The sequence below is a fragment of the Macaca thibetana genome, chromosome 19, assembly GCF_024542745.1.
Source record: "Macaca thibetana thibetana isolate TM-01 chromosome 19, ASM2454274v1, whole genome shotgun sequence".
Taxonomy (NCBI): Eukaryota; Metazoa; Chordata; class Mammalia; order Primates; family Cercopithecidae; genus Macaca; species Macaca thibetana.
In genome coordinates, this window is record NC_065596.1 from 46,007,443 (window position 1) to 46,030,621 (window position 23,179).

The 23,179-nt window shown below is 50.8% G+C and overlaps 1 protein-coding gene across 24 annotated transcripts in view; it reads left to right on the forward strand.

Moving 5' to 3' along the window:
- The window catches only part of BCKDHA (branched chain keto acid dehydrogenase E1 subunit alpha), a 446,963-nt gene extending 429,373 nt beyond the window's left edge, over positions 1 to 17,590 (forward strand). For 23 of the 24 annotated variants that reach the window (XM_050768487.1, XM_050768474.1, XM_050768496.1 and 20 more), the window contains exons 2-7: positions 7,015 to 7,049; positions 7,534 to 7,604; positions 7,870 to 7,970; positions 15,382 to 15,565; positions 16,050 to 16,104; positions 17,525 to 17,590. In XM_050768487.1, the coding sequence (XP_050624444.1) occupies positions 7,534 to 7,604; positions 7,870 to 7,970; positions 15,382 to 15,565; positions 16,050 to 16,104; positions 17,525 to 17,551 (438 nt within the window). In that variant the 5' untranslated portion in view covers positions 7,015 to 7,049 and the 3' untranslated portion in view covers positions 17,552 to 17,590. Of the gene's footprint in view, positions 1 to 7,014; positions 7,206 to 7,533; positions 7,605 to 7,869; positions 7,971 to 15,381; positions 15,566 to 16,049; positions 16,105 to 17,524 lie in introns of those variants that run through there. The other variant, XM_050768475.1, reaches the window with a different exon arrangement.
- The last annotated feature ends 5,589 nt before the right edge of the window (positions 17,591 to 23,179 follow it).

Here is a 23,179-nt window from a genome sequence, read left to right on the forward strand (position 1 = left end):
CATTCCGTACACAGGAAAACCGGTTGAGCTATTCGAAAGATGTGAAGACCTGGAGACCCCCTTCCCACCCTTAGAAGGGGCTCAAGGGATGTGCTTGATCACTGATTCTTTTTCCTGATGTTATCTACACCCCTTGTTTTACTCAAGATGATTGATGGTGATGACATCCAATTACAACTTATTCTTTCTTGTTTGGGATTTTGAGAGGATGGGTTTCTTCTTCTCCCTAATAGATTACAGAGTAACCTGCAGCGCTTCTCAGAAGGTACTGAGATATCAGGAGACCAAAGTCGTCTTCACTCCCCTTAGCTACAACTTAGACATATGATTGCTCCTTAATAGACCTGCCTAAGACTCGGTGTCCCATGCTTTCCTAGTGACAGATGACCAAGGCCACAAAGTCACAGAGAAAGGAAGCACTGGAACATGCAACATGGTTGAGACTCTGCTACTCAGCACTGACCAAGGGTCCTCTGTACACCAAGGTCACACAGCTGAGAAGGGTAAAAGAGAAAGTATAATTTGGGGTTAAAGGATGGCATGAAAAGGGGAGGAAAAGAGGAAGTGATGGAGATTGTGGGAAGGAGTAGACTAGAGAGCAGGCCCCTCTTTACAGGCCCTTCTCATTTCTCTGCAGTCCACCTCTCCTTCAGTACCTGGCCTGGGCAAGGCTTTTCACACCACTGGCCAGGCCAGCTTTGTCTTTCAAATTGTTAGGGTCCCCCATTAGTGCCCGAGGGAAAGGGCCAGAGCTTCTGCAGATGTCAGTCTTAGGGAAAGGGGCAGATTTAAGAGTTGCTCATGCTTCTAAGCTGTTGCCTGTTCAAGTGCAGCACTCTTCACCTGTGGTTGTAGGGAGCCAGTAGGCTCCTGGCCTCTTCTCAGCTCTGAGGGATTAAATATAATAGACTGTGAGCACTGTTTCCTATATCGCCCCCTTTCCCACTTCCCAGTGCCAGGCAGGGAAAGGTATTGCCATGGTCCAATAAAGTACTGAGTAAATCGTCTGCCTCCTAAGCTTTCTTTGTGTACCCTCTTGGCACTCTGCAGACTTAACCAATGAGGTCCCAAATATGAAGCACCGTCCCTGTTGCTCTCTCTCCTCACAAGACTCCTCCCCACAGCCACCCAGGTTTTATTTCAGGAGCTTATTTCACATTCTGCCCTTTGGGAGTCCATGCTCCTTTCACTTCAGCCCTATGTTAACTTGCTCCATTCCTGACCTCAATTCTAGTCCAACATCGAACTGACATCATACACTTATCCCCATCCAGCCTATACGTAGACCCTCATTGCTTGGTCCACATAGGCCTCATTCTGCACCCCTGTTCCATTGCGTAGCTGGCTTTGCAGCCCTGACACGTTTGCATAAATACAGTCCTATAACCCCTACCCTGCATGGGCCTTCACAAGATCCTGAACTCTTCACAAAAGCAAGGTTCATCCTTTTCATCCAACTCAAAATAATATGTTAAGCCTCTCAGGGAGAGTTCCCTATGTTCCCAAGAGGCCACTGGTCCCTACTTCATAGCCCTGATCACCCTGAGCTGTACCTATCTATGTCTATCTATGTCTCCCCCTCAGAGAATAAGCACTCTCAGATCAGAGGGCCTGCCTGCAGCTCCTCCCTGGGAGCTCAGAATAAATGATTGAGTAAAATACATTCTGCCTGATTCCTTAGGAATTGTTTTTTTCCTCCTGAGTTAACACACTCCAATGCTGCCCCTCTGCTCATCAAAATATGAACTTTCTGACCTCAAACCATTTTTTCTAAGACAGTCTCTGTCACCCAGGCTGGAGTACAGTGGCACAGTCATGGCTCACTGCAGCCTCAACCTCCCAGGCTCAAGTGACCCTCCAGCCTCAACCTCCTGAGTAGCTGCGACTACAGGCATACACCTCTATGTGAGGCTAATTTTTATTTTTTGTAGAGACAGTGTCTCACTATGTTGCCCAGGCTGGTCTTGAATATCTGAGCTCAAGCGATCCGCCTGCCTCAGCCTCCCAAAGTGCTGGGATTAGAGTTGTTTTGTTTGTGTGTGTGTATTTTTGTTTCTTGTTGTTATATTAGGATTAGAGTTGTGAGCCACCGTACCCAACCAAAAAAAAAAAAAAAAACTTTATTAAAAACAACGGGGGCCAGATGCAGTGGCTCACACCTCTAATCGCAGAACTTTTGGGAGGCCAAAGTGGGAGGATTGCTTGAGCTCAGGAGTTCGAGACCAGCGTGGGCAACGTGGCGAAACCCCTCTCTGCAAATAATACAAAACTTAGCCAGGCATGGTGGCGTGCACCTGTAGTCCCAGCTACTCAGGAGGCTGAGGTGGGAGAATAGCTTGAGCCCAGGAGGTCAAGGATGCAGTGAGCCATGATTACACCACCGCACTCCAGCCTGGGTGACAGAGCAAGACTGTCTCATATATATGTGTGTGTGTGTATATGTGTGGAGAACATATAAACACACACACATATACCTATGTGTGTTTGTGTGTGTGTATATATATATATTACATATGTTCATAGCAAAATTTAGTGGAAAGTACAGAATTTCCATATTCCCCATGCCGACACACAGGGATGGCCTCCCTTTCTATCAACATTCCACACCAGAGTGGTACCTTTGCTACAATCAAGGAACACAATATTTATCACCCAAAGTCCGCAGTGTACATCAGTGTTCACTCTTGTTGTATGTTCTGCAAGTTTTGGCATATATGTAATGACACATAGCCACCATTACAGTTTCATAGAGAATAGTTTCATTGCCCTAAACAACACCCATTCATCCCTCCATCCCTCCAACCCGACAACCAATTATCATTTTATCATTTTATTGTCATCACAATTTTGCCTGTTTCCAGAATGTCATATAGTTGGAATCATACATTTGGATTGGCTTCTTTCACTTAGTAAGGCATTTGAGGTTCCACCATATCTTTTTTTTGGCGGGGTGGTGGGGAGGCAAGGCGGACAGGGTCCTGCTCTGGAGTACAGTGTACTTGGCTCACTGCAACCTCTGCCTCCCAGGTTCAAGCAATTCTCGTGCCTCATCTTCCTGAGTAGCCGGGATTTCAGGCATGCACCACCACACCTAGCTAATTTTTGTATCTTTTAGTAGAGACGGGATTTCATCATGTTGGCCAGGATGGTCTCTAACTCCTGACCTCAAGTGATCTGCCCACCTCGGCCTCCCAAATCCACCATATCATTTCATGGCTTAATAGTTTCTTTTTTTTCTTTTTTCTTTTTTTCTTTTTTGAAATGGAGTCTCACTCTGTCACCCAGGCTGCAGTGCCGTGGCGCGATCTCAGCTCACTGCAACCTCCGCCTCCTGGGTTTAAGCGATTCTTCTGCCTCAGTCTCTGGAGTAGCTGGGACTGCAGGCACAGGCAGCCACGCCTGGCTGATTTTTTGTGTTTTAGTGGAGACAGGGTTTCACCGTGTCACCCAGGCTGTTCAAGAACTCCTAAGCTCAGGCAATCCACCCGTCTCAGTCTCCGAAAGTGCTGGGATTACAGGCGTAAACCACTGCTCCCGACCAGCTCATTTCTTTTTAGTGCTGAATGATATCCCACTGTTTGTAGGTACTACAGCCTCAACCCATTTTTAAAACTGTGTTTAAAGAGTTTATTGAGACCAGGTGCGGTGGCTCACACCTGTAATCCCAGCACTTTGAGAGGCCAAGGTGGGTGGATCACAAGGTCAGGAGATCAAGACCATTCTGGCTAACACGGTGAAACCCCGTCTCTACTAAAAATACAAAAAATTAACCGGGCATGGTGGCAGGCGCCTGTGGTGCCAGCTACTAGGGAGGCTGAGGCAGGAGAATGGCATGAAACCAGGAGGCAGAGCTTGCAGTGAGCTGAGATCACGCCACTGCACTCCAGCCTAGGCGACAGAGCGAGACTCTGTCTAAAAAAAAATAAAAAATTAAAAAAAAAAAAATAAAAGTTTATTGAAAGAGCTTGAGCATCTTCAGCTGTGGCTTCAAATTCGAGCTCAGGCTTTAACCTTATGTGACCCTGGACAAATGACTTGACTCTAAGGCTCAGTTGACTGGTCTATAACCACCTCACAGAGTTGTCAAATTATGAACCTGTAAAAACTAACGTACAAAAATTAATACCAGGGACACAGTGCTAAGAAACTGTGTTCTCTAAAATCACAGACTGCCAGAATTTTGCTCTTTAAAATCATAACAATGGTGAGAATGGGACATCTCATTCTTACCTGGAAAGTCTAAGTCACTTTGACACAGAGAAGCAATCATGATCTCTAACTTGGGTGAGAGCTTCAGAGAAGTGGTTTTTGGAAACGACATTGTACGTTTATCTAAACTTTCTAATGTCCAAGGAAACAGAATCCTGGGTCTGCTCCTAGCCCAGGCATGATGTTAACTCCATTGCATAAGTACATGCCTGCTTTGCCTTATGTCCATCAAAACTCTGCTTTATATAAATTTTACTTCACTCTTCCCAAAATCTTGTATTCACCGTCTCTTCCCTTGGTCAGGCACTCCAGAGTTCCTCTGGAGAGCTTTAAAAAAAAAAAAAAAAAAGGCTGGGCACGGTGGCTCAAGCCTGTAATCCCAGCACTTTGGGAGGCTGAGACGGGCGGATCACGAGGTCAGGAGATCGAGACCATCCTGGCGAACACGGTGAAACCCCGTCTCTACTAAAAAAAATACAAAAAACTAGCCGGGCGAGGTGGCGGGCGCCTGTAGTCCCAGCTACTCGGGAGGCTGAGGCAGGAGAATGGCGTAAACCCGGGAGGTGGAGCTTGCAGTGAGCTGAGGTCCAGCCACCGCACTCCAGCCTGGGCGACAAAGCAAGACTCCGTCTCAAAAAAAAAAAAAAAAAAAAAAAAATTAATGAAATGACTCAAATGAATTATGTGTAAATGATTCAGAACTGACATTAGAAATTATTAAAAGTGGGGGCCAGGCACAGTGGCTCACACCTGTCATCCCAGCACTTTGGGAGGCCTGGATCACCTGAGGTCAGGAGTTCTAGACCAGCCTGGCCAACACGATGAAAAACAGTCTCTATAAAAATACAAAAATTAGCTAGGTGTGGTGGCAGGCACCTGTAATCCCAGCTACTTGGGAGCCTGAGACCAGAGAATCGCTTGAACCTGGGAGGCGGAGGTTGCAGTGAACCAAGATCACATCATTGCACTCTGGCCTGGGCGACAGAGCAAGACGCCATCTCCAAAAAAAATTAAATAATAATTAATTAAATTATAAAAAGTGAATATAAATTACCCAAGTACATGGAGATTTCTAGTTAGACATGCATATATTACCCACTTTGAATACATATGCAAATACGTATGTGCTGGTTCTGGAAAAATAATTGAGATAATGAAAATATTTTCTCGGTTTTAGAAACAGTATGTGATAGGTTTCAACAACAGTCTACATGAATGTAAAACTCTGATTTAAATATATGATCTTATGCTAGAAGCATGGTTGGTTTTAATTTTTCTTTTTTTTTTTTTTTTTTTGAGACGGAGTCTCGCTCTGTCGCCGGGGCTGGAGCGCAGTGGCCGGATCTCAGCTCACTGCAAGCTCCGCCTCCCGGGTTTACGCCATTCTCCTGCCTCAGCCTCCTGTGTAGCTGGGACTACAGGCGCCCGCCACCTCGCCCGGCTAGTTTTTTGTATTTTTTTAGTAGAGACGGGGTTTCACCGTGTTCGCCAGGATGGTCTCGATCTCCTGACCTCGTGATCCGCCCGTCTCGGCCTCCCAAAGTGCTGGGATTACAGGCTTGAGCCACCGCGCCCGGCCGGTTTTAATTTTTCTAATAGATATGAGTATTGGCTTATTAATAATTAACACATTTTGCAGCCACAGTATCAGTGTGGGGGAAAATTCTAATATTTGCTCTGTTTTAAATTCTCAAAGTCTTTCCAACATAAGAAAATAGCTACACACATTTCAGTGTTTCCTTCGTGCAACAAGTTAGCATAATTTTATTGGACTACATGTTATTTATTTGTTGGGCCTTGTAAGGATTAAATGAGATCATGCATGTAGCACTACGGGAACAGCCACATGATATATGTCCCAATAATATGTACCTGTGCCTGGCACTGAGCAGGCACTCAAAAAATATTTGTTAGAGCATGTGATGCGCCATGAACCAGAGCAGCGACTTTAAATGAGCAAATGGGGATCTCCCTCTTTTTTTTTTTTTTTAATGGTGAGACAAGCCCTGAGAGGGCAAATGGACCACCTAAAGCTACACAGGTCAGCAGCAGGGCAGGTAAATCTAAATTGGCAAAGTTAGACTAACGGCTGAGCAAACAGACTCCGACACTAGAAGGCAGAGCTGAACTAACTTCTGCTAAGGTCCCGCCTCTGCCACTTTGTCCCGCCCTTATCTGCCCGCCCCGTCCAGCGCCTCATTCCCCTTTCGCTCGCCTCGGCCGTGCTGAAGCAACTTCCGCCCTGAGAAGGGTGGGGCTTCCGTCTCCCGCTCTCGCGACTCCTGGAGGTGAAGGACGGAAGATAACAGCCACATTTCTTCCTCGCCCTTTCCCTAGGTTCCTTGTCACAGTTCCGCCCTTACTACTCCCACTTCCGGCCGGGGAACAGCCACTTCCACCCGGAAAAGGGGTTGTTCCTCTGGGGGCGCCGGCTGTGGCCCACCCAACCTGGGCCGTATTTTCGCCTTCATAGTCTTCTCCACCATTGTTCCTTCCAGCTACGAACGACACAAACGAAGCCAAGTTCCCCCAGCTCCGAACAGGAGCTCTCTATCCTCTCTCTATTACACTCCTGGAGAAGGAAAGGCGGGAGGAAACCCAGGCCTCCACGCCCGACCCCTTGGCCCTCCCCTTTACCTCTCCACCTCTCACTACACACCCTCTCCTCTAGGCGGGGACGAATCCACATTCGCCCTGAGAGAGGCGGAGCCTCAGCTTCTACGCCCACCACCCCCGCTCTCGCGAGCTTTCGGAACTCTCGCGAGATCCGACGCCCGACTTGTGCGCCCGGGAAACCCCGTCGCTCCCTTTCCCCTGGCTGGCAGCGCGGAGGCCGCACGGTAAGCGGGTGCTCCGAGTTGGACCGGGTGCGAGGCGTCAGGGTCGGACGCCGCAGTCTCAGAGCGCGTGCCTGAGGGCCCGGAGGCGCCCGGCGCGGGCCCGTCCCGCCCCCTGGAGCCGCGGCCACGTGCGAGCGGCAGGCCCGGACATGCCCGGTCAGCGCCGTCCGGGAACCGAGCGTGGGCCTTGGGGGGCAGCGGCGGGGTGCGTGAGGCGTGCGGAGTCCAAGGGCTGAAGAGTGGGTTCGCGCAGGATCCTCACACGTGGGGGCTGGGCTTTGTTAGTACGATCCAAAGCGGCCGTGGACGTCGGTGAGCTCCTTCGGACCCGCAGGAGCTGGGGCCCGGCATTGAGGGGGCTGTGGGAAGTAACGGGGGTAACCCGGTTTAGGATGCCTTGGAGCGAAAGAAGTGGGGTGGGGTCCGGGTCCTTGGCAGTCGTCTCCGCCAGGCTTGTGTTCACATGCTTGACCTTCTCCCGCAGATGCCTGGAGTTACTGTAAAAGACGTGAACCAGCAGGAGTTCGTCAGAGCTCTGGCAGCCTTCCTCAAAAAGTGAGTTTGGGGATTGAGGTTCAAAGCGGGTGGAGGCTATCGCCTTGGCCCTGCCCGTCGGGCCCCAGTGTTTGCCGGTCCTGGCAGGGGAGGCTTGTTTGGGGCCTCCGTGGCTCATTTCAGTATCAGGCCTGGCTTGTGTTCCGGTTCCAGCCTCTCTCTGTACTCTGGACACACCATAGCTGTGTTGAGGGGAGGGCGTTTGAGATATGGGGTAGTTTGTGGAGATGACTGAATCTTGCTTTTCTGGCTGTTTTGGTCTTAGGTCCGGGAAGCTGAAAGTCCCCGAATGGGTCGACACCGTCAAGCTAGCCAAGCACAAAGAGCTTGCTCCCTACGATGAGAACTGGTTCTACACACGAGCTGGTGAGGAACTTGGGTCTTTGGCTGGAGAGTGGGGAACTGGGTGACCCCTGGCACCAACCGTACTTCCCCGTCTCCTCTGTTCTTTCCTGCCCCAGGAGGGAGAGAAACCCTTGGTTGGGTCGTCACTTGCTTTGTGTGATATGACATTCAATAACTTGATGACTCCAAGTTTTTATTACATTCTAAGAGCTTTGTTAGAGGAGGACCTGTGGCTTTGAGCTTCAGGGAAATCCAGAGACAGATGAGTGTTCATATTTTGCTTACAGAAGGTTTAATCCTTCCTATATACATGGAGTCAGACTCCCGTGGGTGTGGGTCCGTCTTTTACATCTGGCTGTGTGACCTTTGGCAAGTTGGTTAACCTGCCTGTGCCTCCACTTTCGCATCCCCAAAATGGGACCAATTATTGTACCAGTATGAGAGTATTGCGAGGATTGAATGAATTTAAAACAGAGTGTTTAGAACGTGTTTGTTGCATAACAGTTATTCAGGAAAAAGTCAGTTATCTTTACTATTGCTCAGACATGGCCTTCTCCATGTCTCGAACAGGTTGTTGCTAACTAAATGGTTGGACATCTGGTCAGGTCAGTCTTCACTTTAAATCTTGACTTCTGACCTTATGGACACTCTGCGACCTCGTGCCAGCCCCATCTCTTTTCGATCTTCCAGTAACAACACTAGTCCTTGACTAGTGTTAGTTCTCACGTGTCTTGACGTTTCAGTACTCACTAAATCTTAACTGTCAGGAAGACCCAACAGGGTGGGCGGTGGTAGTACTGTGTTATGTCAAGGTGACAGCTTCAGCGCGGACCTCCACTGAGGGGCCTCCACCTCTCCAATCTTAAACCTCTCTCTGTGAAGTGGGGGCTCCATCCTGACCGCGGCTTGTCTCCAGATAGGTGGAAGCAGGGTTTGGAAGCAGGAGTAGGTGAGAAGCAGGGTTTGGAAGTCCTCAGTGACCCTGAAGAGTTGGCCTTGGTACAGGTTGCTTGGCCCTTCAGAATATGAAGCATTTTGTAGATCGGTGGTACACTTGTGCCTCAAATGGCCATGCAGCCCAGTCTTTCAGGCCATGGAGAGGGCACAGAGGACCAGCATAACTCAAGCCACGGTCTCTGAGGACTGAAAGATGAACTTGCTGCGGTGGGTAGGGTTGCTGGCATCTCACCTACCCACCGTTCTTTTTAGACAAAAGATGGGGCTGATGGAGAGAAGCTGATTTTCCTGGGCGCACAGCAGTGACAAGGCCTGGAAGAGACATATCCCTTCCACCTGTCCCCCCATCTTGCTTTGGCAGTGCCTCAAGGGTCAGTAGGTCAAAGCAGCTTTGGATCTAGGATTAGGAAAAATAATCTCATAGCATTTCTCATTTGCTGGGATGAAGACACATATTTTGCACATACCAAATACCTCCAAAGTAGGACTGTATATGTTAACCTGGGGAGGGATTAAGACCTTGGATAATAAACATAGTTGCATCTGCTGGTCATGGTAGAGTTGCTGTGGTCGGTTGCAGCCCACAGTGGCCCTGCCTGGAAACTTCAGGCAGGATGTGCATCTTCTGCCTGCCTACTGGTCTCTGTTACTTGGAGTACCCCAAAAGCCCCTTTTTCACCTCACTTGCCCAAGCTGGCCTTGCAGCATAGGATGGTTGTGTGGTAGACCAGAGGCTTATCATGTTTGGGATATAGCCACCCCCGTGTATTTACATACACAAGGGTAGAATTGTAGTTGTGGCAGAAGCTGTAGCCTACCAAGCCTGAAATATTTCCTACCTGACCCTTTATTATTTATTTTCAGGGACAGGGTCTAGCCCTGTCACCCAGGTTGGAGTGCAGTGGCACAATTATAGCTCACTGCAGCCTCCTGGGCTCAAGTGATCCTCCTGCCCCACCCTCCTAAGTAGCTGGGACTATAGGTGCCTACCAGTCACCATGCCTAGCTAATTTTTTTTATTTGTAGAGATGGAGTCTCGGTATGTTGAACTCCCAAGCTCAAGTAGTCCTCCTGCCTCAGCCTCCCAAAGCACCGGGATTACAGGCAAAGTTTACCAGCCTCTATTCTAGAGTTTAACATGTTCCACCCAGTTTGGCAATCAGCTTATACTAGTCATGGGAGTGATCTGTTTTACCAAAGAGGAAGGTGAGGTGCAGACAGGCAAAGTGACTTGCAGCAAGTCACCCTGGGAGGGCTTGGCAGGGCGGCTCTGTCCAAAACTAGGTTCCCTGCTATATTCCCTTTTTTTCTACTCACAGAGTCTGGCTCCGTCAGATTTGAGGCTACAGTGTGCTAAAGCTGTGGCCCTGCTGAGCAGGGCCAAATTATGTAGACCTGTAGGAATGAGTGTGAGGTAGACAGGTCTTAATCCTGGGGTTTAGGGGTAAAGAGGCCCATGGCAGAAGATGGGGCCCTCCTGAGGGTGGTCTGGAAATGGAGCAGAGCTGTAGGGGCAGGGCAAGGTAGAGGAAGAACCGCAAAGACTTGCTCTCACTGGACGTTCAAGGGATGGCCGCCATGGGTCTTTGTGAAGGGGGTGGTGCAGTGTAGCCCTGGGACAGCCTTTTTTGAGAGAGGGTCTTGCTCTGTCACCAGACTAGAGTACAGTGGCGCCGTCTTGGATCACTGCAACCTCTTCCTCCCAGGTTCAAGCAATTCTCCTGCCTCAGCCTCCTAAGTAGCTGGGACTACAGGCGCCCACCACCACACCCAACTAATTTTTGTATTTTTAGTAGAGGCGGGGTTTCACCATGTTGGCCAGGATGCTCTCGATCTCTTGACCTTGTGATCTGCCTGCCTCAGCGTCCCAAAGTGCTGGGATTACAGGCATGAGCTCCCACATCTGTCTGGACAAGCCTCTTGCTGTCTTAATTCTCTGAAGGACCTGCTGAAGATGGGGACGTTTGGTGTCCTGGTGTGCGTCTGAGAGCAGCCACTGAATTGGGATGCCTGAAAATATTTCTTGTAGGTTGGAGGCTGGTCCATCTCTGGCTCCTTCGTGGAGCTGGGCACCCACTTGTGCTGTGATAGTAGAAATAATGAGATCTGGGAGGCATCGCAGAAGTGAGTTAAGAGGTGAATCAAGGTCAGGAAAGTGGTTTCTTACAAGTTCGGCAGAGAAGGGTCAGCTAGACTGTGCTGGGGGAGGAGTTCTTCCCTGCGTTTGACTCAGTAGGTCGGGATGGGACCACGGTCTGGACTTTGCTGAGCTGTGATGACTCCTGAGACGCTGTGCTTGGTGGTTGCCCCATGCTCAAGTCCAGAGGGACCCTCCCTCTTGGTGTAGCAGGAACACAACTGCTCTCCCTTGACTGTGAACTCACAGTAGAGTGGAGAGGGGCAGCCTCCGTTACAGTTCCAGGTACGGGGTGATTCCTGGACAGGGGTTCCTGAGAGGCGTGGGTTGCCATCCCAAGAATGCACACTGCAGAGGAGCAGAAGGCCTCTAGTGTGAAGGAACTGGAGGAGAGCCTATTTGTGACAGCACCTTGCTCGCAATTGGCCCTCATGAGTACCAGCTAGGGTGGCCTGGATTTGTGCAGCTCCACTTCAAAAGGTGATGCTGGAACCTGGGTCTCTAGGGGTTGAGGAAAAAGGTCAGTGTTTTAATAGAACGCAGCATTTCAACTCTTACATTTTCCAATTTGTGAAGTTAATAACCCTCTCCCTTCTAGTGGGTCAGAAAAAAATAATTAGCATGAACTGGGATAGCAAGGGAGGCGCTTGTACTATCTGACCAAGGTTCTCCGTGCTAAAAGGTTTTTATACAGCCTTAAGAAAAATTTAAACCTCCATTAAAGAACCTAATAGGCCTTTGGGAGGCCGAGGCCGGCGGAGCACTTGAGGTCAGGAGATCAAGACCCTCCTGGACAACATGGTGAAAGCCCATCTCTGCTAAAAATACAAAATTTAGCCGGGTGTGGTGGCAGGTGCCTCTAGCCCCAGCTACTCGGGAGGCTGAGACAGAAGAAGAATTGCTTGAACCCCGGAGGTAGAGGTTGCAGTAAGCCTGAGATCACACCACTGCACTCCAGCCTGGGCAACAGAGCCAGACTCTGTCTCAAAAAAAAAAAAAACCTAATAGGCTTTATGAGAGCTTGTTCTCTGCCAGTCACTATGCTCAAGCTTTAAGTGTCTCCTTTAGTACCACAACACAAACCACCTGGAGGATGGGTGGGTCCTGTGTCCCTCCTGAGGAAGAACAGTGTTAGGATTCAAGCCCCTGTCTGACAGCTCTGGATGCTGGTCCCAACCCAACAAGACTGAGGGTGAGTGTCCCATTTCTGGTGCACAGCTTCTTTGGGCATCTCTGTGTTTAGGAGTGTGTGCCTTACTCTTAAAAAGCAAGATAACGGGCCAGGTGCGGTGGTTCATGCCTGTAATCCCAGCACTTTGGGAGACCAAGGCAGGAAGATCATGAGGTCAGGAGATCGAGACCATCCTGGCTAACATGGTGAAACCCCATCTCTACTAAAACTACAAAAAAAAAAGAAATCAGCCGGGCGTGGTGGCGGGTGCCTGTAGTCCCAGCTACTCAGGAGGCTGAGGCAAGAGAATGATGTGAACCCGGGAGGCGGAACTTGCAGTGAGCCTAGATCATGCCACTGCACTCCAGCCTGGGCAGAGCAAGACTCCGTCTCCAAAAAAAAAAAAAAAAAAAGGCAAGATAACAGGAAAAGCTATTCTGCTTTCCCCAGTCCTGGGTACTGTAGTTCAAATGGGAGAGCAGCTCTCCGCCCAGAGCCCCAGGGCACAGCCAACCAACTATAGGGCCCAGAGGGATGGCAGCAGCTGCTGGGCATTTGAGCTGGTCTGAAAGGGTGGAGGTTTCCAGTGATGTCACTCTGTGGCAGAAAGATTGTGGGGGGTGGCTTATGCCAAGTGAGTCTGTCTATTGGTCCTGGTTATGGGCACTTATTACCAGGCAGTGGCGTAGGGAGTAGGTCCTGGAGTGAGGTGGGGATTTTAAAGTGAGCAGATGCCAGAGGTAGTGAGACAGCAGCAGGGCTGTGCTCTTGGCCCCCGGCAGAGCATGGTTGTACTGTCTCAGCTGGGGATTGGTTCCAGGATGAACCCTAATACCCAAGTCCACAGATGCTCATTCTTAATATAAAATGGTATAATATCAGGGCTGGAGGCCGGGTGCGGTGGCTCAAGCCTATATAACCAGCACTTTGGGAGGCTGAGGTGGGCGGATCACGAGTCCAGGAGATAGAGACCATCCTGGCTAACACGGTGAAATCCCGTCTCTACTAAAAATACAAAAAAATTAGCCAGGCGTGGTGGCAGGCGCCAGCTACTCTGGAGGCTGAGGCAGGAGAATGGCGTGAACCCAGGAGGCGGAGCTTGCAGTGAGCTGAGATGGCACCACTGCACTCCAGCCTGGGCAAGAGAGAGAGACTCCATCTCAAAAAAATGATATCGGGGCCGGCACAGTGACACCTGTAATCCCAGCACTTTGGGAGGCCAAGATGGGCAGATCACTTGACTCCAGGAGTTCAGCCAGAGCAACATGGCAGAACCGGGTCTCTTCACAAATTAGCTGCGCATGGTGGCGGCGCCTGTAGTCCCGACTATTCAGGAGGTCAAAACTGCAGTGAGCTATTATCACTGCACTCCAGCCTGGGTGACAGAATAATGCTCTGTCTCAAAAAAAAAAAAAAAAATGTATAATATTTGCATATATCCTATGTAGATGTTTTACTTTTGAGACAGAATCTCACTCTGTCGCCCAGGCTGGAGTGCAGTGGCATGATCTTGGCTAACTGCAACCTTTGCCTCTCAGGTCCAAGTGATTCTCCTGCCTCGGCCTCCCAAGTAGCTGGGGTTACAGGGGGTGTGCCACCACACCTGGCTAATTTCTTGTAATTTCAGTAGAGATGGGGTTTCACCATGTTGGCCAGGCTGGTCTCGAATTCCTGACCTCGAGTGATTCTCCCACCTCAGCCTCCCAAAGTGGTGGGATTACAGGCGTGAGCCACTGCGCCTGGCCTGATCCCATATATTTTAAATCATGTGTAGATTACTTATAGATTAATACAGGCCAGACATGGCACACACTTGTAGTCCCAGCTACTTAGGAGGCTGAGGCAAGAGGATTGCTTAAGCCCAGGAGTTCGAGGCTGCAGTGAGCTATGATCACACCATAACACTCCAGCCTGGGTGACAGAATGAGGCCCTTTTTTTTTTTTATTTAAGAAATAAAAAGCACTAATGCCATGTAAATAATTGTTACACTGTTTTTAATTGTAGTGTTTTTCCCCTGAATATTTTTGATCCACCCTTGGTTGAGTCTGTGGATATGGAGGGCTGGCCATATCTAGACTTGATCTTAGGGCAGGAGGGGGCTGGTAACAAGCGGTGTGCAAGAACCATTTCTGGGCAGGAGCAGCCCACCCCACACAGAATACTGCCTGGCACTTGGCAATTACGGAAGCACCCCCAATTCCCCCCACTTGATCTTTAGAACTAGAGGACAGAAGTCACTTGAGCAGACTCAGACCAACTTGCCTGATCTCTGGGTCCCAGGAACAAACCAGACTGCTCTGAGCTCCAGACCTAGGTAGGACCATGTGGTGGCTGAAATCTGGATGCTTCCTGCATGTGGGCCCCAGTGCCATCACAGTGGCAGGACAGGGCAGTGCCTCCAGAGCTGTGTGACATGGAGCCAGTGAGTACCCTCTGGCGCCTTGGTTTCCGTCTTTAAAGGAGAGTAGCAGTTGACACACCCGTTGAGTCCTCACAGTAACCTCCTGGCCCTCAGGTGAAGCGGGGTGGAGAGATTGAAAAGCACTTGGCACGGGGCCTGGCAGATGTGTGCTCCAGTTAATAGAAGCGTGCAAGCATTTCTGGGGAGGCTGGTGTCTCAACTGGATTTTACAGAGCTTTTTTTGCAGGCAAGGAGGCTGGCTGGGGTGGACCAGGGACTTGCCCAAGCCAGCCTTCCCTGTGTCCGCAGAGGGGCTGGTACACATTCCAAGCTGGGGATATCCACTGCACGGAGTGTCTGCCCTGCCCTTGTTATCCTGAGCTCTCCAGACTGAGGTGGCCCAGAGAGTGGCCATAGATCCCTTCACTCCTGCTTCTCTGGGGCCCATGGAGATGGTCACAGCTAGGCTCCACCCCTACATAACCTCAGGTTCAATTCAATAGCAGTGCTGCTGGGACAGTAACCACTAAAGAAATTGGTCCTGGAGATGGTGGGAGTGCCCGCCCAGGGTGCAGGGCTGCTTGTCAAGGAAGAACTAGCTGGGGGGTGGGTGAGGAGAGGGAGCTGTCAGTTTCTGGGTGTTAGTGTGTGTTTTCAGTTTCGCTTATAAAACAGTGAGAATTAGCTGTTTATACACAAGTAATTGTTTACTTGAGACCTTGATCAAGACCCTTAACTCAGATCTGTCTCTCACACTACCCCCAGCTTCCACAGCGCGGCACCTGTACCTCCGGGGTGGCGCTGGGGTTGGCTCCATGACCAAGATCTATGGGGGACGTCAGAGAAACGGCGTCATGCCCAGCCACTTCAGCCGAGGCTCCAAGAGTGTGGCTCGTCGGGTCCTCCAAGCCCTGGAGGGGCTGAAAATGGTGGAAAAGGACCAAGATGGGTAAGCAGGGTGGGGAGGGCTACATTGATGAAGCAGCCTTGGGGCCCAGTCATCACTTCCCCAACGAATTGGTCCTGCATAGTCTGCCCAGCCCCTCAGGCCTCTCCTATCAGAGGCTGGCAGCAGGGGATTCTGCAGAAAAGCGAACAGCGAGGGGCCTCACCCCGACCTCTCTGGCTCACTAGCCCAGGCTCCAGGAAGGTAATTTAGCGACTGTCTGCTTTCATTAGCCTGCTCGTTAACTTTTCCCAATTGATTTTTCGGGGCTTTTGATCTAATGCTTGCACAAACGACACCCCGTCAGCTCCCAGGGGGGCTCCCACTACTGCCCCCACCTCGTTAGAATGCACCTGACTAGGGCCCTCACTGGGACTTGGCTGGCGGCAGGTGGCTTCTTGAGAAGCCTGGCTCACAACCAGGAGGGAGAGGGCTGAAAACAGGACCTGTGCTCACGGGGGCCTGCATGACCCTTCCCTCCCCACAGGGGCCGCAAACTGACACCTCAGGGACAGAGAGATCTGGACAGAATCGCCGGACAGGTGAGGCTTACGTTTGGGGCGGGGTTGGGTCCCTTAGTCGCTGCCCAAGCATTTCCAAAGCCCATGCTTTGTCAGACTCCTCCGGAGGGCACTGCCCAAAGACAGGAGAAAGGAGAGTTCTGACTTCCCTGCTGGTGCTGCTTAGAAACTTGGAGGCAGGCTGGCTGCGGTGTCTCACCCCTATAATCCCAGCACTTTGGGAGGACGAGGCAGGTGATTTATCTGAGGTCAGGAGTTCAAGACCATTCTGACCAACATGGAGAAACCCCGCCTCTAGTAAAAATACAAAATTAGCCAGACATGATGGCACACGCCTGTAATCCCAGCTACTTGGGAGGCTGAGGCACAAGAATCGCTTGAACCCAGGAGGCGGAGGTTGCGGTGAGCCAAGATCACGCCATTGCTCCCCAGCCTGGGCAACAAGAGCGAAACTCAGTCTCAAAAAAAAAAAACTCGGAGGGAACTCCAGCCTAGGTGCCACTGGGCATAGCTGTACCCGCAGATGACTCCCCCTCCCCGGGTCAGCCTGCGCTGTTTCCCCTTAGTCCTCGTGCATACTGAGCATCACATGGGCTGCTTGGGAGAGGTGGAGATAGTGGGGCAGGTTCAGAACCCAGGTCTCCATTCAGATCCTGGCTGGCTGACACCCTGGGGCAGAGCGGCCACACCCCGGTGCCACAGTCTCCTGTCTTGGCCTCCCTGCGGCCAAAATCTACCCTTGGCCGCCTCAAGCATGGTAGTGAGGAGTCAGCGAGCTATAGTACAGCAGGAGTACCCAGAGCCTGGCATGAGCTCAATTCTGTATCACTGACTCAGGCATGCTATGAGCCTTGGAGTATTTTAGTCAGGTGTCACAAAAGAATGGAAGGTGTCAGCTCTCTAGGAGTTGGGGGTGGCCTGGAAGGAGGAGAAGCTCTCCCAGTGGACTCCACTCCGCCACTCCCTTCTCTTTTGAGACAGAATCTTGCTCTGTCGCCCAGGCTGGAGTGCGGTGGCGCGATCTCAGCTCACTGCAACCTCTGCCACCCGGGTTCAAGCAGTTCTCCTGTCTCAGCTTCCCGAGTAGCTGGGACTACAGGCACATGCCACCACACCCAGCTAGTTTTTATATTTTTAGCAGAGAGGGTTTCACCATATTGGTCAGGCTGGTCTTGAACCCTAGACCTCAGGTGATCCACCTGCCTCAGCCTTCCAGAGTGCTGGGATTAAAGGTGTGAGCCACTGTGCCCAGCCACTCCCTTGAGACCCAGTTTCCGCGTCTGTGAAATGGGGAAATACCCACAGTGAGAATTAGATGGCATAGATGCATTTGAAACCACAAATCAGGGTGCCCACTTCTGGTGGGTAGTAGGTAGCTGTTACAGTGTGCCCCAGCAGAGACCCCCTTGACTAACTTTTATTCTTCCATCTTTTCCCACAGGTGGCAGCTGCCAACAAGAAGCATTAGAACAAACCATGCTGGATTAATAAATTGCCTCATTCGTAATCCTGGTCTGGGTCTCTTTTTTGAGTCTCTTGCTCTATTGCCCAGGCTGGAGTGCAGTGACGCCATCTCAGCTCACTGCAATATCCGGTTTCTGGGTTCAAGTGATAACTCCTGCCTCAGCCTCCCAAAGTGCTGGGATTACAGGTGTGAGCCACTGCGCCTGGTCTGGTTTGGGTCTTTTGATTTTCTTTAGGGGCATGAGGAAGAGGCGCCTCCTCCCTTCCCTTGGGTGAGAGGGTGCAGGGTGATTGGGTGGCTGTGTACCCGGCAGCCAGTAGGGCCTTCCCAGGTCAAACAGTTCCCATCTGGGTTTGAAGGAAGGACCCAGGGGCCCTTGCGGCTCACTCCCCCCACATCCTGTCTTTGCAATTCTCAGAAAGTGAGAAACGAAAGGATGGCTGTGTAAGCTGTGACCTCAGCTGGGCCTGGGCTGCAGAGGTGGCTTCCGCTGGAGTAAAGCAAGAGGGCCCAGGGTTCATGTTATTCCCTGGAAGGTGGAAAAGGACAGACCACCAGGGAGCCTCCACTGCAAACTGACCTTCGCTGCCTGCACTGGCTGGATGTTCCTTGAGCCTTCACTCCGCATCTGGGCAGTCTTCCAGCCCACTGAGAGTGGCAGTAGTAGGAAGCTGGTGGAAGCGGATCCCTCTGCATCAGTTGAGTTCCTAGGGTGGCCACATGGGGGCTGCCCAACCTTGGCAGTCCTGCACACAAGTAGGATGTGGTCTCTGCCCGTGATTGGGCACCTGGTCAGGCTGGCAGATCCAAATGGTGCCCAGTGGGCAGCTAGCTGTCCAACCCCTGGGGGGGCAAGCCAGGAAAGAACCTCTTAGGGCCCGCTGTGACCAGATGTCCCTCCCAGCTGGGAAGACTAAACTGGTTTGGCCAATACCTCCCAGGATTCCCCTGTCCAAATTATTCCTGGGATCTGACCCATTTCCTGAAAAGGGCCGAGCCTGGGTTTTAAAGTTGAAACTACTTGAGTTTAAATCACAACTCTGCCCCTAATCCCATGTAACCCTGTGCACCTTACTCCCCGCTAAGCCTTCCTCTCGTGTGTAACTCTGCTAACTCCTGAGAGACTGGACAAGATGCCATGGAGAGCCTTGGCTCTGAGTAGCTCTGCTGCTGGACAGTCAGTTGGCAGTCCCCAAATGTAAGGCATAAGAGTTTAAGAAGTATTGGCCTGAGCCGGGCGCGGTGGCTCAAGCCTGTAATCCCAGCACTTTGGGAGGCTGAGACGGGCGGATCACGAGGTCAGGAGATCGAGACCATCCTGGCGAACACGGTGAAACCCCGTCTCTACTAAAAAAATACAAAAAACTAGCCGGGCGAGGTGGCGGGCGCCTGTAGTCCCAGCTACTCAGGAGGCTGAGGCAGGAGAATGGCGTGAACCCGGGAGGCGGAGCTTGCAGTGAGCTGAGATCCGGCCACTGCACTCCAGCCTGGGCGACAGAGGAGACTCCGTCTCAAAAAAAAAAAAAAAAAAAAAAGGTATTGGCCAGGCAGTGGCTCACACCTGTAATCCCACCACTTTGGGATGCTGCGACGGGCCAATCGCCTGAGGTTGGGAGCTTGAGAACAGCCTGAACAACATGGAGAAACCCTGTCTCTACTAAAAATACAAAATTAGTTGGGCATGGTGGTGCGCGCCTGTAATCCCAGTTACTCAGGAGGCTGAGGCAGGAGAATCGCTTGAACCCTTGAGGCGGAGGTTGCGTTGGGCTGAGATCGTGCAATTGCACCCCAGCCTGGGCAACAAGAGTGAAACTTGTCTCCAAATAAAAAAAAAATACAAAAAATAAATTAGCTGGGTATGGTGGTGCACGCCTGTAGTCCCAGCTACTCAAGAGGCTGAGGGCAGGAGAATCAATTGAATCTGGGAGGTGGAAGTTGCAGTGAGCAGAGATCACGCCACTGCACTCCAGCCTGGGCAACAGAGCGAAACTCCATTTCAAAAAAAGAAACACAAATGTTAAAAGCATCGTTGTTTACACTCAGCAACTCTGTGAAGTAAGTGCCTAAAAGTGCTTTGGAGGTAGGTAAAGTAAGCCATAGGGTGGGTAGCTTGCCAGATGTCCCACAGCTACAGCCATCGTTTGAACCCAAGCAACGCAGCTGCAGCCTGGACCTAGCCACTCCAGGGCTCTGTGCCTCAGAAAAGAGGCCCAAAGGGTTGCACTGTAGCTGCAGGCCAGTCACTCCTCTTTCTGGGCTCTAGTTTCCTCTTTTGACCATTAAGGATGAAAACATTTCCCAGAATTGACATGAGAACTCAATGCCAAGCGTCCGATTTGCGCAGCAGCGGGCATTGCGCATCCCAGGTAGGTAGGTAGCAGGGTGGAGGTGTCCAGAGCAGGCCTGCAATCCCGCAGCCGCACCGCTCCAGCCACTGGGGGGCAGTCGAGGGCCTAGAAAGAGGCTCAGCCACCTACGGCTCTTGAAGGTGAATTCCTAGGGCTTCCAGGTCTGGAGCCAGGCTTATTCCTGGGAGGGGGTGGTAACGGGGAATTGAAGTGCAGAGGGTCTACTGACCCCAGCAGAACACCTGGGGTCCTGGTCCCCAGGGCTACAGAACTGTCCTAGATACTGTGCCAAATGCACTGCAGAATATTCTTACAGTCTTACCAAGTGGGGGGTTTGTACCCACGTTACAGGAGAATAAACTGAGTTTCAGATGATCAGTCAGTTGGCAGAGCTGAGATGTAAAAGAATCCTGGAATCTTGAGGCCCAGGCTCTTCTGCGTGGGTGGCAATTGCACTTTTTTAAAATTCTGCACTCTAGGAGGCCGAGGTGGGCAGATCATTTGAGGTCAAGAGTTCGAGACCTTGGCCTGGAGCGGTGACCCACACCTGCAATCCCAACACTTGGAGAGGCCGAGGCAGGTGGATCACCTGAGGTCAGAAGTTCGAGACCAGCCTGGCCAACGTGGTGAAACCCGTCTCTACTAAAAAATACAAAAATTAGCCGGGTGTAGTGGCAGGTGCCTGTAATCCCAGCTACTTCAGAGGGTGAGGCAGGAGAATCGCTTGAATACAGGAGGCGGAGGTCACAGAGAGAGTGCACCATCACACTCCAGTCTGGACAACAAGAGTGAAATACCATCTCAAAAAAAAAAAAAAAAAAAAAAGAGTTCGAGACCAGCCTGGCCAACATGGTGAAATCCTGTGTCTATAAAAAAAAAAAAAAAAAAAATTGGCTGGGCATGGTGGTGCATACCTGTAATCCCAGCTACTTGGGAGGCTGAGGCAGGAGAACAGCTTGAACCCAGGAGGCAGAAGTTGCAGTGAGCCAAGATTGCACTGCCACTGCACTTCAGCCTGGGCAACACAGCAAGACTCCGTCTCAAAAAAAAAAAAATCTGAAATACTTCAGGCATGCAAGTATTCAGCATTCAGTATTCATAATGTAACAAAAACCTATGAAGCACCACCCAGTTTAAGTAACACCGGCAGGGCAGGGTGCAGTGCCCATAATCCCAGCACTTTGGGAGGCCAAGCCAGGAGAATCACTTGAGGTTAGGAGTTCCAGGCCAACCTGGGCAACACAGACCCCATCTTTACAAAAAATTTAAAAAATAGTCTGGGCGCAGTGGATCATGCCTGTAATCCCAGCACTTTGGGAGGCCAAGGTGAGCGGATCATGAGATCAGAGATCGAGACCATCCTGGCTAACAAAGTGAAACCCCGTCTCTACTAAAAATACAAAAATCAGCCGAGCGTGGTGGCATGTGCCTGTAGTCCCAGCTACTCAGGAGGCTGAGGCAGGAGAATCGCTTGAACCCGGGAGGCGGAGGTTGCAGTGAGCCAAGATCGTGCCATCGCACTCCAGCCTGGGCTACACAGTGAGACTCTGTCTCAAAAGAAAAAAAAATCAAAAAAATAGCCGGGCATCGTGGTTGGTGTGCACCTGTAATCCCAGCTACTTGGGAAGCTGAGGCAAGAGAATCACTTGAGCACAGGAGTTTAAGGTTATGATTGTGCCACTGCACACCAGCCTTAGTGACAGAGAGAGGCCCTATCTCTTAAAAAAAAAAAAAAAAAAAGGCCGGGGGCGGTGGCTCACGCCTGTAATCCCAGCACTTTGGGAGGCTGAGGCGGGTGGATCGCTAGGTCAGGAGATAGAGACCATCCTGGCTAACACGGTGAAACCCTGTCTCTATTAAAAATACAAAAAATTAGCCGGGCGTGGTGGCGGGCGCCTGTAGTCCCAGCTACTTGAGAAGCTGAGGAAGGAGACTGGTGTGAACCCGGGAGGCAGAGCTTGCAGTGAGCCGAGATTGCGCCACTGCACTCCAGCCTGGGCAACAGAGCGAGACTCTGTCTCAAAAAAAAAAAAAAAAAGTGGCCAGCCACAGTGGCTCCCGCCTGTAATCCCAGCACTTTGGGAGGCTGAGGTGGATGGATTACCTGAGGTCAGGAGTTCGAGACCAGCCTGCCCAACATGGTGAAACCCGGTCTCTACAAAATTTAGCCAGGCGTGGTAGTGGCCACCTGTAATCCCAGTTACTCAGGCTGAGGCAGGAGAATCGCTTGAACCCGGGAGGCGGAGGTTGCGGTGAACCAAGATCACACCACTGCACTTTACCCTGGGTGACAGAGTGAGACTCCATCTCAAAAAAAAAAAAAAAGTAACACAGGAAATAAAACCAAGACAAGATGAGCTCTCTGTGTGTCCCTCCCCAGACCCAACCCTGGCGTCCCCCAGAGGTAACCCCTCCCAGGAAATGGGCGTTTGCCACTCCCCTGCACGGGTCTACACCTCTACTACAAACGTGTGTCCCTAAGCAGCGCATGCCTTTTGAAAACAAGTCAACTGTATCATGCTACAATATTTTTCTGATGTTTGTGCTGTTTCTGAGACAGCCTTATGACGCCTTCCCCTATTCTGTAGCATTCTGTTGGCTCATTTTGCCACAGTGTATGCACCCATTCTCCCATGAATGGACTTTTCATTTGTTTCTCAATGTTTGCTACCAAAAATCTCCCTGCAATGAATTTATTTTATATATCCCTCGTATGTGTGTGTGAGGGTCCCCTAACTGCTCACAAATATCTCAGCAACTCCGCCCTCCCCACTCAGACCTCATTTCCCTCCTACCAGACATGCTCAAAGGAAACTGGGAGCAACACAAAGACGACTTTGAATCTCTGTTCACCACCCTTAGACTGTATGACACCAGCAAGTAACAACCTCCCCTCTCTGGCCTCAGTTTCCCCATCTGTAAAATGGGGGATGGCCTACCTTGCCCAGTCATGGCAGGTCAATATAAAACAACTTCTGGCTGTGTGCAGTGGCACATGCCTGTAATCCCAGCACTTTGGGAAGCCAAGGCAGGAGGATTGCTTGAGGACAGGAGTTCAAGACCAGCCTGAGCAATATAGCAAGATCCCATCTCTCTAAAAAAAAAAAGAAGAAAAATATATGTTATTATTATTATTATTTGAGATGGAGTTTCACTCTTGTCACCCAGGCTGGAGTGCAATGGTGTGATCTCAGCTCACTGCAACCTCCCCCTCCTGGGTTCAACTGATTCTCCTGCCTCAACCTCCTGAGTAGCTGGGATAACAGGCATGTGCCACTACATC